The sequence below is a fragment of the Mercenaria mercenaria genome, chromosome 3, assembly GCF_021730395.1.
Source record: "Mercenaria mercenaria strain notata chromosome 3, MADL_Memer_1, whole genome shotgun sequence".
Lineage (NCBI taxonomy): Eukaryota > Metazoa > Mollusca > Bivalvia > Venerida > Veneridae > Mercenaria > Mercenaria mercenaria.
The window spans coordinates 103,420,272-103,438,618 of record NC_069363.1 but is presented as its reverse complement, the minus strand read 5'-3'; the positions used below and the strand labels follow the sequence as shown (position 1 = coordinate 103,438,618).

At 35.4% G+C, this 18,347-nt stretch overlaps 2 protein-coding genes across 3 annotated transcripts; one reads left to right on the top strand and one right to left on the bottom strand.

Annotated features, from left to right (window-relative positions):
- The first annotated feature begins 429 nt into the window (after positions 1–429).
- On the top strand, positions 430–2,820 carry LOC123523779 (uncharacterized). Its single transcript, XM_045301429.2, has one exon. The coding sequence runs from the start codon at positions 1,487–1,489 to the stop codon at positions 2,129–2,131; it is 645 nt and encodes a 214-aa protein (XP_045157364.2). The 5' UTR covers positions 430–1,486; the 3' UTR covers positions 2,132–2,820.
- A 766-nt stretch (positions 2,821–3,586) lies between these two features.
- LOC123523778 (eukaryotic translation initiation factor 4 gamma 3-like) lies at positions 3,587–13,712 on the bottom strand. Of its 2 annotated transcripts, none has more exons than XM_045301427.2 (5): positions 12,303–13,712; positions 8,612–8,771; positions 5,925–7,147; positions 5,608–5,754; positions 3,587–4,884 (listed from the first exon to the last, which is right to left on the bottom strand). In XM_045301427.2, exons 1-3 carry the CDS (start codon positions 13,257–13,259, stop codon positions 6,765–6,767), a joined length of 1,500 nt encoding a protein of 499 aa, XP_045157362.2. In that variant the 5' UTR covers positions 13,260–13,712; the 3' UTR covers positions 3,587–4,884; positions 5,608–5,754; positions 5,925–6,764. Both variants share the same exon structure in this region, with proteins under 2 accessions (XP_045157362.2, XP_045157363.2).
- Between the last annotated feature and the right edge of the window lie 4,635 nt (positions 13,713–18,347).

Below are 18,347 nucleotides of genomic sequence, written 5' to 3'. Positions count from 1 at the left end.
AATCAAACCGAGCCTGCAACATTTTCGTTTTTGTCGTGTTGGGCGACCTGTGAAGTTTCCACTTTTTTACTATTTTACAAACTCAATTTTGTTTAGAAACATATCTCGAGAGTCAGAATTAAGAGTCAATAAGTAACATACCACTGACAATATTGTTCTTCCGTTCATTTACCTTTATCCAGGGAGAAATTATTTACATTCCACAACCAATCAACTTTAATAAATGATACTTTTGTCAATATTAGATTATCAACCAATTACAAAAATACATCACTTAACATATATTACTCTATATATAGATGTCGAATGACAGTAAATTTGTTAAGATGTAACGGAAAAGCAGCAATTGAACTAACATTTTATTTTATTATGGCGGGGATTTTAAAAGATTTAACAGGTTCATTGACCTGCTTAAGGTTCCTTCTCAAATTTGTTTGGTAATATTTCAGATTAAGCCGCGTGGGCTAGTTCTGGCTGAGCGTTTTATCCGTCTCCAATGCATAAATACCAGAATCTGCGTCATTATCCTTCAGAGAAAGTTTGATACACCATATCAAACATTCATATTAGCACTACAGTGAATTAAAGTCTTTAAACTATCAAATCTAAAAGGTGTATTTAAGGCGTGGATCAAAAGTCGTCAAAATATCAGAGGTAATTTAACTTAGTCTTAGCTAATGTACTATAAAAAACGACATACTAATATGTAATATTAACAAGATTATTCTTTCGTCGTCGTTTTCCGTATAGATGTCCATATCATCAATATCAACAGTCTGAAAGTAAGCCTTAGCATTTTTCACTTTTTGCATTGTTCTCGGTGCTTCCGAGGGATCTACTTTTTAGACTATATTAGATACAATATTGACAAATATTTATTTAAACCTTTGAAAGTGCAAAATAGTACACACCGTATACATGTATAGATAAGCACAATATCAATATGTACTAGCCCGCCCGCTTAGCTCAGTAGAGAGCGTTGGTCTACGGATCGCAGGGTAGCGAGTTCAGTCCCTGGGCGGAGCGTTTGTTCTTCATGACGATTTGATAAATGACATTGTGTCTGAAATCATTCGTCCTCCACCTCTGATAATTCATGTGGGGAAGTTACTTGCGACGAACAGGTTTGTACTGGTACAGAATCTAGGAACACTGGTCAGGTTAACTACCCGCCGTTGCATGACTGAAATTCTGTTGAAAAACGGCGTTAAACCCAAAACAAATATACAAATAATATGTACTACAACTAAAAACTGATTGTTTTTTAACAATCATCTTTTAATTAGGAATATATTTTTTATGCAAAATTAATTTATATGTTCAATAAAGTTAAAACCTTGGACACACCTTTCAAACATTCAAGTGATGTACACAGTGTATTACAGAATTACAAACTATTCAGATTTGCCCAAATTGAAAATAGATAAATGAAATTGAATCACATAAATGTATTAGTATATTTCATAAATTAGTAATTACAAATCTCATGAGTTTAATATTACAATTTTCAATGATATGTTTTTCAGATGTTGCAATCGTACTGCAGAAACTGTTTACTCTTTGTCGTTTGGTTATAATGTTGTTACACGGAACATGCAGTGGTCCAGTCCAGAAACAGTCTAAATCAAGCGTTGCCTTTAGTAAGGTGCACATTTACAGACGGGCTGCAGTCACCAATGAATTCTTGATGAGCCCTGATTCTTATACAAGCCTTATAACCAATGATCAAAAGGAGATGGTGTCTACATATATTCAGCATGGACACTATGAGTATGAGCTTGTATGTCCAAAACAAGTATCAACAGGATCGAACGACCCTCCAAACAAGCGATCAACATGTCCTTGGTATTACAGAGTAAAACATAACCCCAAACAATACCCGGCAATGATAATGAATGCAGAGCGTCTCTGTGAATATTCTATTGGATCAAACAATTCATTTGAATGTGTCCCAATTACTCAAAAATTCTCTGTACTGGAGTTACAAAACTACATGGACGACAACGATAACTATGTTTGGACAAATACCATGGTAACGGTTGTAATTGGTTACACCTCTGCCGGAAGAAGGAGTGACTATAGTTTTGGCACCAAGAATTATGTTGGTACACCTGCACCAGAGTTTGATTAGCTTTTGATTAGATATAAAAAGGTGTTGCCAGTAAATAAAAAAAATACCATCAAACTATTTAAACTGTAAAAGATTTTAATGAAAATGGCGTTTCTAATTTAATGCGTATATTGATTGCATTTTATACATATCTAGATGTCGCATGCGCGCGCGCAAACTCGCAACTCCGTGCATATTTGCCCGCACGCACACATATACTCTCGCGTTATTTATCTCACGAATCTAATTGTAAGCCCTTTCTATAGCTATACTGAAAATTCAAAGCCACATTTTAGTTTGTAATAATTAGTCTGTAAGGAAATGTAACACAGAAAAAAAAATCCTAAAAAAAATTGCATAGCACACTTTTGAGATATTGCATCTGGAATTCTGAAGTAACGTCGCCGTTACTTGGACCATATGCTATTTTGTAATACTACTGGCATACTAGAGCATCATTTAAAGGTTTACTTTGAATATCAGTAAAGATGATAGAATAAGATTTCTAGCAAATACTGGTAGGCTACATTTAGCATTTTACCATCTTTGTCAAAAAGCGTCGTGGTGTCAAAGTTCAGAAAATATGTGTAAAAATTCAGAACAAGGATTTTCTTATAAAATTTATCGGCATTGGAGTAAAAAGGAGATGAACACCAAACGTGTGTATCTCAAGGTCAGAAAAAAGAATAAAAATCACAGAGAATCCGTAAAACAATGTTTTGTTTTTTTCAACGTTAATGCAGATAACTTTCATAATTGTTCGAAATTCACGAGCAGTTACAGAAATTATTCATGAAAAATGTTTCTTGAACTGTTTTGTAATGTAATGCATGCATTTGAATAAAGAAATGATACTCATACGTTGCTTAATTGGTTTTTATTTTACGGTGTGCAATACTTTGTTTAATTAAACTTTAAAGTAATCTGTCCTTAAATATCACCTAATTTTCAATGTTGGATTTATTTTGAGGACTTTTCTCTTTATTGCATAAGTAACTAAAGATTATAAATCATAATTTTTTTTTTATTTTGCGATTAGTTAAACGTTCTGACATTATTTTCCTTAAATATAACCGGCTTAGTGTTTATATATTGTCTTTTGGTTCACCATGCACATGTTTGTTTGCTATGACACTTTGACTGTTTATATTATACTACAGATTTGTTTTTTGTAATATGGGAGAAAATGGTGACAGCGAACTGTTCATCAGAATAAAAATATGATTGCCCAGTATAAATGATGAGAGTAAATGTTTATAAGAATGACTTGCTATTATTTTTCTTGATTGCATTCTTTGCTTCCAAATGATCTTTTTACAGATTTTATTAACTATCACAACAACAATCCTTAAGTGTCGTGTGGCGGCTGTAAAAAGTCTCCCCGTATAGTAGTCGCAGCTTGACCGCGATGGTTGACCTTAGGCTGATTATTCATATCGATTATTTCATTGTAGAAATCAAGGGTGGTTAGGGTAGCCTTGTATATTTATATGAAATTAGTTTGTTTACAGTGCAGTATCAAAGTATGTATACTTACATGTGATCAGTTAAAACTTTCCAATACACTAATTTATATTTACACAAATTCTTATTTCCTTTTTCTCGTGCAGCTCGTGTTTTACGTACACTCCTTTTCAATAATAGGTTGTGCCTTATCATGTATTATAATGCAAAGGTCAACCATCGGGGTCAAGTTGCGTCCACTATACTTGGATTCAGTGTTGTTATATTTTCTGGTCCTTTGGGATCATGAGTCCATTCAACATATGTGTAAGAGAGTTCCGCTTAAGCCGGTGCTAGGGGGCATGAGAGGTGTTGCACATTTTATTACCTCTCATGAACAGACTCAATCAAACCGAGTCTACTATTATTTTCTTGACTGCATTCTTTGCTTCCAAAGGATCTTTTTACAGATTTTATTACTGATAAAAATCCTGTATGATCTGATTTATGTTATTCTCGTTAGGTAAGTGTTTATAAAAATTGCTTCAGTAAACGTTTCTTGATATATTAGACATTTAAATCTATAATGTGATGTTGATCAGGACCCTGACTTCTAGGCAAGTAGTGAATGAAAGTATCAGAATATGTCCCTCCTTTAGCATTTATCTATTCTGTTCTAACCTAAGGAAGAAGACTGCAGTTTGCTTGAGACACAGATCTTTACCGTCAGAATCGTCTTTAGATCTTGCCCAATGAAATTACATGATAGCTCAATCAATAAAAAGAAAATACAAACAATTCACAAAAAGTTCACGTGTCTAAGTGTAAATTGTCATATAAACAGTCTTGATATTTTTGTTTATTATATAAATTCTATCAAAAAAAAAAACGTCTTGTATTTTACAAGTAAATATGAACAGGCAGAAAAATATTCCGTATTGTACCTTTCATATTGTATGTTGCCGGACTACTTTCATTCAATATGCATGACCTGACACAGTTCTATAAATAGCGCACATAAAACTTCACTCAGTTATATGTTAACATCGACAAACATCAAAGATTTCGTTTGATAAACAAAATGACAGAGGTGCATAAAAAGGGTCAGTATAACTGTAGCTAGATCTTGGATTTTGTACTCGGCTCTAGTGGATTTTGCACGGTCGGATCTCACTCGGCGCTTGTTTGCCTCGTGAGTCCCGATTCGAGCCGAATACAGCATCAAAGATCGCGCTACTATTATAATACCCCTATTATATTTACCTGAAAGAATGCGTCTTTAGATATCACTTTCACATCATACAGTGTCTGAAATATCCCTAATAGTACATCTGAAAACAAACGTATTTACAACTTTAAAAGTAATACAGAACGGGTATAAAATACAAACGTCAGTTACAATTTGCCTTCACAATCACTTACATGTTTGTGTGTTTGGTTTTATATTCAACAGACGTAAAAGGACCCAAGGTACAATCTGTTCATTTTGTAGGCACGGGCGGGTATCTGATAGAACAACAAAAATTCCGCATTTGTTTTATTTTGTTTTAACGTAATACTGAAACAAATATAGTTCCTATGGCGACTTTTTAGATTTTGATGGTGGAGGAAGATCCTAGATGCCCCTTCGTACATTCGGGCATCTTGGTAGAACCACTGACGTTCAGTAAGCCAGCTGTTGCTTATCATGGCGTAAACTTTACACAAAGTTTCGCGAATATTAAGTATATTGTTCTATGATAATCCTTTTTTACTGAGTAACCAACTCATAAATAGAGTACTTTCCAAAAGATGGTCGCGTAAGCAATTTTAATTCTTACTCTTAGAAATTAATGTCTCTCTATACTAAAGTAAACCATGTTTCAAAATTCAGACGCACGATATACCAGTATTCATCCTGGTCTAAATTCAGTTAAAATTTCTTATTTATAATAGTTTGAAATCTCGTGAAACCCTACATGTTCGTACACATATATATGCGCATATGTATGAAATATCATAATGAAATGGTTTATATTTTAAAAGGCTTTTATGATACTATTAAACAGTTGAACCTTTGGGATATCCAAGTTTTGTTATAAACGACTGGACTGCCTGTAGAGCTTGTAACTCCAGTTCTGTTTGATGGTTGAAAACTTTAAGCAGTAGGTCTCTTCTCGCAACAAGCTGATCAACGTCCAGTATTGCTTTACCATTTTCATCTATGAAAGTACAAAAGATCGTGAGCATATGTGGTGATATAGTTATATGTTGGCTTGTAACATGTAAATGGAAAATGTAATCACAGTACTGCGGCAAAAATGCAATAATACTTCATATATAATCAACTTGGAAGTGATTGCATATGCATAATTATGATTTCGATACGCACCTTTCATGGCACTTTTACACGAATTCGTCATAAGATAACGAATGAACTTTGGCTTCAACCTGACTGTTTCATCGACATTGTTTTCCACCCATTCAATTACAGTTGCGCTGTCTGCATTCTCCTTCACTAGAAATCTGTACAATTGCGTCGTAACTGATTTCATCGGGAGTGTTGTTGATTGGCTAATTGCAACTGTTTTCGTTGACAGTCCTGTTGATTGGGTAGTCGCATCTGTTTTCATCGAGAGTCCTGTTGATTGGGTGATCTCATCTGTTTTCGTCGGGAGTCCTGTTGATTGGGTGATCGCAACTGTTTTCATCGACAATCCTGTTGATTGGGTGGTCGCAACTGTTTTCGTCGGGAGTCCTGTTGACTGGGAGATCACAGCTGTTTTCATCGGGAGTCCTGTTGATTTTGTGGTTGCAACTGTTTTCGTAGAGATTCCTGTTGCCTGGGCGGTCGCAACTATTTTCATCGGGTGTCCTGCTGAATAGGTGGTCGCAAATGTTTTCGTCAGGAGTCCTGTTGACTGGGCGATCTCAGCTGTTTTCATCGGGAGTCCTGTTGGTTTGGTGGTTGAAATTGTTTTCGTAGGGAGTCCTTTCGACTGGGCGGTCGCAACTGTTTTCGTAGGGTGTCCTATAAATTGGGTAGTCAGATAGCGCTTTTAGTTGCAGCGCTTTTTTAAGTTTATAATGAGATCACATAGCATTAAACTCTTAAACAGATTTAAAACTTAAAGAGGTATCTCTATTATTTAAGCATTTCCTGAAGCCACTGAAGAAATAGTAATCTAACAACGTGTAAAATATGTATTTGTTAAAGCGCCTATCAAAAGACTTAATAAAACTTCGGTAGTATAGATAAGTTTTCGTTAGCTATAACTTTTGAAACTATTTCTATTGGAAAACCAGTATAACTTTTTTGATGTTTCTCATTTTTTGCTTGGTCGCATTGTTTGATCCAAATTGCCTTCACTTGGATGTAACTAATCATCATCATCGTCGTCGTCGCCGTCGTCATCGTCATCGTCATTATTATCATCATCACTATTATTACTAGTACTTTTATTGATAATGTGATTATGTTCATTTTCCTTACATTTTCAATGGTAATATGCGATACATCTTGAAGGTCTGGAGGTTTCTGTGTGGCACTACCAGTATACTGCAGCTTTAATAAGAATTCACGGTCGTATTTTCGACGGGCGACATTGCATTCACCTAAAATAAAGAAGACAATGTTAACACCAACCAACGTGTAAAAACGAAAACATTTAATATTGTGCAACACGTCTATGTCCTGCGATAATCAATTTAAAGAAATCAATGTGAATTAATAAAGTAACAAAAGCAATGTACTATATCGAAAAGACAGCGCGCTCGATGTTTCAAAAATGTTTGCATATTAAAGAGAGAAAAACAATAGATGAATATGATATAAAACATATTTTGTATGTTCGTCTGGGAGCAAGGTGAGTGGGTGTGTAATGAGGAGGGTTCATTGCCATGTGTAATGAGAAGCTTATATTGTCGAGTTTAGTGAAGAGCGTACATTGCCGAGTGTACTGAGGAGCTTATATTGCCGTATTTAATGAAGTGCTTATTTTATCTAGTGTAGTGAGGTACACTGTCATGATTAATAAGGAGCGTACATTTCCGAGTATAATCTAGAGCGTACACTGTCTTGATTAATGAGGAGCGTACATTTCCGAGTGTAATGAGGAGCGTACACTGCCGTGATTAATGAGGAGCGTACACTGTCGTAATTAATAAGGAGCGTACATTCCCGTGTGTAATCTAGAGCGTACACTGTCTTGATTAATAAGGAGCGTACATTCCCGTGTGTAATCTAGAGCGTACACTGTCGTGATTAATGAGGAGCGTACACTGTCGTAATTAATAAGGAGCGTACATTCCCGTGTGTAATCTAGAGCGTACACTGTCTTGATTAATGAGGAGCGTACATTTCCGAGTGTAATGAGGAGCGTACACTGCCGTGATTAATGAGGAGCGTACACTGTCGTAATTTATAAGGAGCGTACATTCCCGTGTGTAATCTAGAGCGTACACTGTCTTGATTAATGAGGAGCGTACATTTCCGAGTGTAATGAGGAGCGTACACTGCCGTGATTAATGAGGAGCGTACACTGTCGTAATTAATAAGGAGCGTACATTCCCGTGTGTAATCTAGAGCGTACACTGTCTTGATTAATGAGGAGCGTACATTTCCGAGTGTAATGAGGAGCGTACACTGCCGTGATTAATGAGGAGCGTACACTGTCGTAATTAATAAGGAGCGTACATTCCCGTGTGTAATCTAGAGCGTACACTGTCTTGATTAATGAGGAGCGTACATTTCCGAGTGTAATGAGGAGCGTACACTGCCGTGATTAATGAGGAGCGTACACTGTCGTAATTAATAAGGAGCGTACATTCCCGTGTGTAATCTAGAGCGTACACTGTCTTGATTAATGAGGAGCGTACATTTCCGTCCTTGTGATCAGTGTACAGTACCGTGTGTGAAGAGCGTTCGTTGCCAGTGTGAATATAATTTTGTTTGATAAATCTTGTTTTCAAGTACCTTCTTTATACTAGTACTGGACGAACACATTTTGGTAAGTATGCGGGAACGTGTGGTTTGTGTTATTTATATGTATTTTCACTTGCCTGTTTCATTAATATTACCTTCACACATTACTGTTGTCACAAATTCAATCCCTTCAATGCGTGTTGTTCTTGTTATTCTCTTCGACGAGTTTGAAATGTCATGTTTAGCTGGGTCTCTTTTCTGTCCTTGAATTACCTTTTGATATTTCCTTGTTATTGTTCTATTTTCATATATGCCCTATGCAAAAAATACATCAGTGATCTATTAAACCGTGTGTATGCAAGCTTACCTACTGGCTTCTTTGTTCCGATGAAGTCTATAAACACCTTATAGACCACCGAAGAGTTATATAACAATTTCCAGACCTGTCCTACCTCTACTGTTTACACGAAAATGACGAAAAATCTCAAGTGCCTGTAGCGGGAATCGAACCCGAGTCGCTCGGATAAAAGTCCAATGCTTTAACCACTGAGCTAAATTGTCGACACACTTACGCACTTGTCAGAGATAAAATTTAAAGTTATACGTAAGCGACCGAAACAATGCAATAGAATCATGAGAAATCCGTGCCTGTCATTTATGGTGAACGCGTGATATAGTATAGGCATAGGAAATAGAGATCAATATAATTGCACCTTTACTAATCCTACCAGGTGTTCTGTATTACAAAAGTGGTTCTATTGTGACATTTTGATGCAAGCAAAACTGTATTATCTGCACTATTATTTACATACTGGTACTTCATTTTATTATTGGCTTGTTAAAAGTTATTTTTTTACCATATGTAAGTTGACAAAATCATAGGAACCATGTCTTGAGGGGTAAATCAAACTAAAATGAATAAATCCTAAATAATTTTGTTGTGCAAAAAAGTATGATATTGTGTCTAATACAGTTTTCATTCTCCACTCGATTGTATAATTGCAAGGGAAGTAAACTAATAGATCTCTACTTATAAGTACTAGCCCAAGGCAAGAGTTGTCATTCTTTGTGGATCACAACTTTAAATTAGAAATTAAAACTTCTATTATTGATATTAACAAAACGATCATAAACTTCATATTTTGAAATCATTTTTGGTTATTTCAAGGACTTGGAAATCAATTGCTAGACTTTATTTAATGTAATACTATCATTGAAAATTTTAGGGTCTATGTCTATATAGTATCACTTGTTTAAAAAAAAGTATGTTTTAAGTGAGAAATTTCCGACCAGTTTTACATATCTTGAAAATTGATCTAAACATTGCTTTACTGTAAAGTTTAAACATTCAATTCTAAAAAGGTCTTGATATTTGTCTGAAAGTCAATACGGGCCAAATCGTCCGTCTAGGAGGAGAATGCTTCATGAAACAGGACAGTTTATTTTACAATGAAAAATCTTATCATATTTAACCTTTAGCCTGTTGTCGGCAAATGATCCTGCCTTTGTGACCAGCGCAGACCAAGATCAGCCTGCACATTCGTGCAGTCTGATCATGGTCTGCACTGTTCAATATTCAGTCATTTTGCAATTATATCATATTTTGCACTGTACACAATTTTCTCGACCTGACAGTCTTTCATTCGTGTAAAACTGTCAGTTTCCTGGATTCTTTACTTGTATTTACATCCACAAGTATTTGACAACTTCTCACGTGAATCAGATGTGGAGGACCAGAACGACTTTAAACTATATGAGCCGTGCCATGAGAAAACCAGCATAGTGGCTATGCGACCAGCATGGATCCAGACCAGCCTGCGCATCCACGCAATCTGATCAGGATCCATGCTAGTCGCCAAAGGTTTCTCTAATTGCAATAGGCTTTGAAAGCGAACAGCATGGATCCTGACCAGACTGTGCGGATGCGCAGGCTGGTCTGGATCCATGCTGGTCGCAAACCCACTATGTTGGTTTTCTCATGGCACGGCTCATATAATATTTATTCAAATCGTTGCCATGTCCATTAAAACAGAGGCCTCGAACTGCAAGCCTCTTAATTAGTTGTACTCATTACTTTTATTGTCAAGAAGACAAGGTTTTAATATCTTCTCGATGGTGTGCGCGTTGTGTCTTCTTGGCGTGTGCCTGATCACGGTATACTATGACAGCATTTCTTGTGATATTGTAATGATAGATCTATATCAATACTTATGTATACGGCAATGTATATTTAGGTGGCAAATTAATGAACTAAATAAACTAAAAGTTTCTTATGATAATTATGAAAAACAAGAGCTGTCACTATTGGCGACAAATACCCCGAAGTAGGCTCCAGAATGCCACAGTCGTATGCGCAAAAATCACATATCATTTTGTGACCTTGACCTTGCCCTAAGAGGCCTCGGTCATAAACATGACACATCACCTCAATATGGTTAACATTTGTGTCAAATTATTTTCAAATCCCTTGATAAATGGCAGAGTTATGGACAAGACAAGAAACACCATTGACTTCTAAGTGTGACCTTGACATTGGAGCTAGGGGTCTCGGTCTCACACATGACACCTCATCTCATTATATGGAACATTTATGCCAAGTAATTTCAAAATCCTTTCATCAATGGCAGAGTTATGGACGGGACAAGAAACAAACCATGTTAACCTTTGACCTATTATTGTGACCTTGACCTTGAAGCTAGTTGCCTGGGTCTTGCGCATGACACGTCGTCTCATTTTTATAAACATTTATGCCAAGTTATTGCAAAAACCCTTTATGGATGGAAGACATACATCCCGGGCAAGAATTTACCGAACGCACACACGCACGGACGCATGCACGGATGGACGGACAGTGCGATTTTTATATGCCTATCTTGCAGGCATAAAAAAAAAATAAAATACCATTCACTTCAAATTCTGACTAATTGACTAGACACACATTGATGATCTCAGAAAGAGACTATAATCTTCCGAATATTTGCCGAAATTGCACGGATTTTTCATGGAAAACAAAACGTCATGTCCTTGTTGCTGACAAATATATTTACAGGTGCGTAGCAAGTTGGGCCTTTGTTATATTAATAGTATCCGATAAATTATAGCACATATTGTCTTGTTCCTTCTTCTGTTTGTTTATAATCATACATACACGTTACAAACGTTCTTCAAATCCGAAACCAATCTGGACTTTGTAAAACAAAGAAGCATGCAGGTAAGTCAGTTATCATTCTTGGAATAGGTCTATTACATAAAATCTAGCTAGAATTGTACAGTAAGTCACTTAACAAACTATCAACATTAACCCACTTGCAAAGTCCCAATACCCAGTTCAGAATATAATAGAGTATGTTATAATATATTCTTTTTTTTCCCTGACAAATATGTGTGTATACACAATTTATTTCATGCATTTTTGCACTCAGATTTAATAAAATACATACTTGCATTGTTTGTTAGCTATATCTTAACCCGCCCGCTTAGCTCAGTAGATAGAGCGTCGGTCTACGTAGGTACAGCGTCGGTCTACGGATCGCGGGGTCGTGAGTTCGATCCTCGGGCTGGGCGTATGTTCTCCGTGACTATTTGATAAACGACATTGTGTCTGAAATCATTAGTCCTCCACTTCTGATTCATGTGGGGAAGTTGGCAGTTACTTGCGGAGAACAGGTTTGTACTGGTACAGAATCCAGGAACACTGGTTAGGTTAACTGCCCGCCGTTACATGACTGAAATACTGTTGAAAAACGGCGTTAAACCCAAAACAAACAAACAAACAAATATCTTAAACATACAGTCTTTTTTCTACGATCTTATCTCTGAGAAGCATGCATAGTATATTAAGCTTACCACATTCTGTTTTCTTTGCAGTTCGTGCTCATCCAAGTGGACCAGCTGGTTATCTTTACCGCCAGTAGACACTACTGGTCTGATTTCGTCTCTTTGCTTTGATTGCTTAAATAATTTTAATTTCACGCTTTTCTCAAGATGAGATCTAACTTCTTTACAAATTTCATCAGACATGGCTAATTCGTAGTGATGTATTTCAAATATTGTATCAGGCAAATCCATTTCCTCTAATACATCACTTACGGCAGTTTTAGTTAGTTTTACTGCAGTGAATAGCTGAGATAGCTTATGTTCTCTAAGGTTATTCTCAATTGCAGTAACACTTGTTTGGATTCTTTTTGCCAAATTTCTGTATTTGACTATTAATTGTTCGATAGAATTCTGGTCGGCAAGTTTACGAAAGAGAATTGCTTCTTCTAGTTTATCACAGAAGTCATTTAACTCCTTTCTTACACGTAGTACCTTTGTTCTTACATGTTGTTCATACATTTCAACAGCAGTCAAAGCTTCTTTCGCTTCTGTAATGCGTTTATTTGCAAAAGCCAATACACTGGGAAATTTGTCAACCAGCTCATTTAATTCAATACTTTCGGCAAACTGCGCTGCAATGTCTGGTATGTGTTCAACATTTTGACACAATTTGTGGTCTTTTATCATGCAAACGCTACATCCAACTTCCCCATGTGATGAGCAAAACCATTCAAGAATTCGCTCAGCATGTAACGGACAGGGTTCAACGCATTCGTCGTTGAGTGGTTTTGAAGGTTTCTCCGTTGGCATGTTCTGTTTTTGAAGAAGTATGTGATATTTCCAAGGTGCAGGACGTCTATGAATTCTGAAGCACGGATCACATAAATATTCTCGACAGTTAACGCAGTATCCTTCAACAGGAACCTGGCGTCCTTCAATCTGGCATGGGTCACAGGTAATGCCAAACTGATTGTTTAACGGCTCCATATTAATTTTTAATTTAGTGATTCGTGATGAAAAAAAAGAACTGTTTTTGTACACAACTTATAGGAACGAAGTTGAAGAGCGTATTGCCGCTTATCGTATTTCAATTTTCCGAAAATTCTCGTATCATCGTTTAATAAATTTTATCAAAAGAGTACATTGCTGTACTAGATTGACAATTTCAAAAACAATATTATCTGAAATGTTATGTCGCTTATCACAAAAATTGTCATTGTTAAATTATTTCCTATGTTATCACTGATTTATATTTCATACGTATGTATCTGATAAATGAGGTGAACGAGTGAAAGAAATATTTTAAAAGCATTAACTAGAAAGCATGTAATGAAGCATAATTACTTTTTCAGTCTCTCCAACGAAAGTAAATAAAGTTCCTTCCATGAAAACGAATATCTGTTGCACTCCAATGCCTGTGAAATCAATTAACCCAAAAAGCTCTTTTACCTGTATAAATGACAAATATGTAAAGTGACCATGAAAATTACATAATTCATTTTCACTTCATTATAGTTTTATACAATAATATTTTTTTATTTCTTCATCGTAGTCTCCGCTGTGTACAATATACTATGATTCTATATGAATTCACAAAATAAGTACATAGACATTCATGTGATAGAATTATAAGAGAATTGTCGAATATACAAACTATAATCATTCCAGGAATATATACATGTTAAAACATGAGAAGCAACTATGAATATAAGCAGTGTTGTGCACATTAAAAGAAAAACATTATTTACCTCGATCAAAATTACCACACGCATATAATAAAACTTACGACCTACTATATTTGGCGCCAAACATGCTCCACGAAATATTACTTCCCTATTTCATTGAAATAATATAAAGCAGAACCGTGCTTAACATAGTTATCTCAATACTAATTGGTTATCGTACTGTTTGGATATCTGCTGTACATATATAATATTTCTTAATTAACTGATAATATACACAAAGATATCAATTGCATCCTTGTACAACATTAAAAAATGTATACTTTATATGATAATTCATACGAAATCTAAATGAATTTGAAGACAATTGATACATTTATTTCACTTCGTTTAAAAAAATATATAATTAGATAAAGTATGATAAAAATTTTCGGCATTAATTTGGTTTGATTAATTTTTTGATGTATTACGATATTACTGGATAGTTGACGCAGCCATAGTTAAATTCTAATTCTAACACGATCCGCAGCAATTACTATATAAATATATAGCGTAATCGCCTATACATGAATCTACGATAAAATATGGTTGGCTGTTATATCTATTTCACCCCCTACGATTGTGACATAGATCTAATAGATTCTACTTCTGTTCCATTACATACGAATTATTTCAGGGCCAAACGGTTGAAAACAACATTTCAAAAACATGATCATGATAAAAAGTCATACTAACACGTTTTGATCTCTACTAGCGAATTCAATTAGCTCAATTATGATTCAGCGGTGACGTCATAAATGTATGACATAAAGAATGACGTCATAATGGTGTGACGTCATATAAAACTTAAGCTTGTAACTCGTAACACAGGGTCAACTAACCTACTTTGATTATTCTGTTCATAAATAATTTGCTAGCTGTTAGATAACTAGTTTATATATACTTCTCAAAATTTTTATAAAAAAGGAACAAATATCTATGCTTTCGAATGGCTATACAAAACTTTCTAACCATGGGGGTAAATTGTAACTGCATCTGATCCGAATGACGTATTAACCCTAACCCCAGTGGTGTTTTTGCCACTGACCGTTTCAAGGCGGTGCCCCACTGTGTTCCTTTGTTTGTTCGTTTCGTCTTATGTGTTGGCTTTGTGTGCGTGCTTGTTGTTCGTTTTGTCCTTATGTGTTGGCTTTGGGTGTGTGTATGGTGCACGCGTCTGCGTGCTGGGGGTTTCGTTTTGAGGAGGCTGCGTTTTTGGTACGTGGCATTCCCGGTTTGATATTTTTCTTTGTTTTTTTTACGCTGAAAATGTAGTACTGCAAAATGCCAGGGGCATACCTGGGCATACGCCTATACGCCAATATAAATTTCCTCATTCTCACTAAAGTACGACATCCCATGTCTTCTTTATTCCATGATCACTAGCAGGAGCATGGAAGCCCAAACTTACCCATGATATGCATTAATATCTCATCTTATATTGCTGAAACATTTTGCACATCAAGTGAATAGCTTCTCGTTCTGATTTTTCTTGTGACAGAATCTGTTGCAATGAAGGGCTTGGAAAAACAACATGTCTTCAATTAGATCGACGTATATTTCATTACACATATTTTCTTACAAATGTTCGTTTGTTACTGTACACGTGCGTTATATTTGCAACTGTATAGCATATTTTGCCAAACAAAATCTTTTTGTATCGACGGAATAACTAGTATTTTGCTCACAGTCAAGCATGGATTACTTGTCTTTAAAGACGACACCATTTACGAGTCCAAATTGCCAAACAGGGTAAGTAACACATGTTACTCGATTTAAGAGTCATACAACACTTATAATTGGTCAACAATTATATAGTAAACATTACATATGAAGATTAAGAGTTTCTGCCAACCATTCTTTTTAAGGCATAATAGTAAACGTATATTCTACAGGCGTAATTTTTACAAAACCATTTACGAGTCTCCTAAAAAATTGTACAATTTACAACAAGATCTCAACAGTACTGTTAAACTGTGGTTTAAATTTTTGGAGAAGGTGTTTGTATTTCAACCTTTTCGTCATTTAATAAAATCATGTAAATATTTCTAGTAAAATTTCTAGACCAAACAAAATGTTTCACTTACGAGCCCACCATATACGGGACACTGTCCATTCCCCTGCCTATTCTTATAAATTCCGTTCGTTCTATTAGCTGTTATTAGCTCAATATTGAGCCTTAGGGTTATTAAAATGTTATTCTGGAAGAATGTAAACAACCCGCCATGTTTTTGAAAACTTTTATTTTCTGAAATTTGTTCATACCAGGTACACTGCTTCAACAAACAATAATTGTGTTATTGTAAATAATGTTTAAACGATAAGATTATTTAATAGTTAAACAGATATTTACTTTCATATGTGAATATAGGTAAACTTATATTGCGATAGCATGAATAAGAGAAACGTGCAAACAGTTGCGTCCTGTAACTGGTTGAATTGTCCCGTAAGTGGTGAACATTATTGTGGTAAATTAGTTCGAGTGCAGCTTAATCCCGATGCATGCATTTTAATAAAAACACATAAAGTATAGAGTAATTTGTATTTATTTGATGAGATAAATGTCATTTGGAACAAAAACATGTATTAACTGCATGGCGTTTGTCCTGAAACAATATATATTAAAAATTAAACAGCTTTTCCAAGAATTGTCATATAAATTGAGCATAATTCATTGTGCTGCGGCGTATAAAATATTTTATTTTATATAGGTATTATCAATCTGTCTAAACAAACGTACTTTACACAGTTTTCAAGTACATTTAAGAATTAAAATTAGTTAGATTATATGTCCCGTAAATGATACTAGCTCGTCCCGTAAATGGTTATCATTTATATATATATATATATAATGTCATTTCTTATATAAACATACACACGAAATTAACTAATTTGATTCATAAATATGTAAAGAGATATTTTACATACTCACATTTTGGAATTTAGCATTGTGTTTATAGTTACATACCCCCTCGCCCTCCCTACAGTTCAGTTAGGATAATGCGATACTGTATCTTTCCAAACACTTACATACATTTCTGCTTATTTTAGAATGGCAAAATCAAAGGCTCAGAGGATGAAAGAATATAGAGCTAGGAAGAAAGCACAATTAGGAGACGAATGGCTGAAGAGAGAAAAAGCCAGATTGAAGGCTTATTTTATACCAGTAGCAGAACTGAGTGAAGACAAGCAACAACAGAGGCGCACGAGAAATAGAACAGATTGTGCAAAGTACAGACGAAAACGTAAACAGAGAGATACAGAAAATGATACTGACATTGAAAACCCACAAAATCAAGAACCCAATGCGATGACAAGTACCTCAACAAGAGATGATAACCAAGTTAGTAGTACAACAGATGATAGTAATTGTCCAATGACTATAAAGATGACATTCAAAAAGCCACGAAGTCAATCAGAATGTATGCCTAGTTGTTCTAGACAGTCACGTGGTAGAAAGAAGATATCATGAGCATTAGCTAAAGAGTACAGAAAAAATGAAAGATTAGAAGCTGAAAATGAAGCTTTAAAGAGAAAACTAAATACCACACGAAGACAACTGAACCGGATCCAAAGTAAGAGTTCTGATCCAAGCAAACAAAGCCCATCAACACCTCGAAGTAAAACCTGAAGCGGCATAGATCCTAAAGCAGCACCAGATGTTAGAAAGAAAATTTTGTTTGCCGAATGCATAGGTGAAGAAATTAAGGAAGCAGTGAAATCTAATAAAGAACGCTTTCGGGCTGCAGTTAGGCGCATAGTTTCAGGAAAGATTATTAAGAAGTATAAAATGAAAAAGACACTAGAAAACATCACAGGATTAGACCGTAGGAACGTTGATATCGAAACAAAATCTGTTGAGAATATAGTTCGAAAGTCCCGAAATATTGCTGTAAATTTGATGGTAACTAACGAAATAAAAACATTTCTTGAGAGATATGATAATTCAAGGATTATGCCTGGCAAAGCGGATGCCGTTAAAGTTGGAAAGCAGAAGCAACAAAAGCGTGTTCTAAACGACTATATGTATGATTTACATACTTAATTCTTGGCTGAGTCTACATATAAAATGTTACTTTCAACCTTCTGTCGGAAGAAACCAAAATGGATTGCCCATGTAAACTTTTCCTCAAGAAGTGTATGTTTATGCTCAAAGCACCAGAACTTCGCACTTAAGCTGAGATGTTTGAAGAATTACAAAGTTACTTCAGTAACAAGCCCAGACAAATTCATGGATACATATAGCTCAGAAGACGAGCTAGATGACTTGTTGAACAGGATATCTGCAACAACTATTAGGTATCAAGAATGGAAGCGTAAGAAAATGAAGGATTGACGTTTTCTTGGTATTATT

What these genes read in the sequence shown, in the direction of transcription:
- LOC123523778 (XM_045301427.2), bottom strand. Translation starts at nt 13,259, where the DNA reads ATGGAGCCGTTAAACAATCAGTTTGGCATTACCTGTGACCCATGCCAG. An exon ending in TGCAAAGAAAACAGAATGTG is followed by an intron (nt 8,772 to 12,302) that starts GTAAGCTTAATA and finishes TTTTTTGCATAG; the next exon opens with GGCATATATGAAAATAGAAC. An exon ending in GACAACAGTAATGTGTGAAG is followed by an intron (nt 7,148 to 8,611) that starts GTAATATTAATG and finishes TCTTTATTTTAG; the next exon opens with GTGAATGCAATGTCGCCCGT.
- LOC123523779 (XM_045301429.2), top strand. Translation starts at nt 1,487, where the DNA reads ATGAGTTTAATATTACAATTTTCAATGATATGTTTTTCAGATGTTGCA.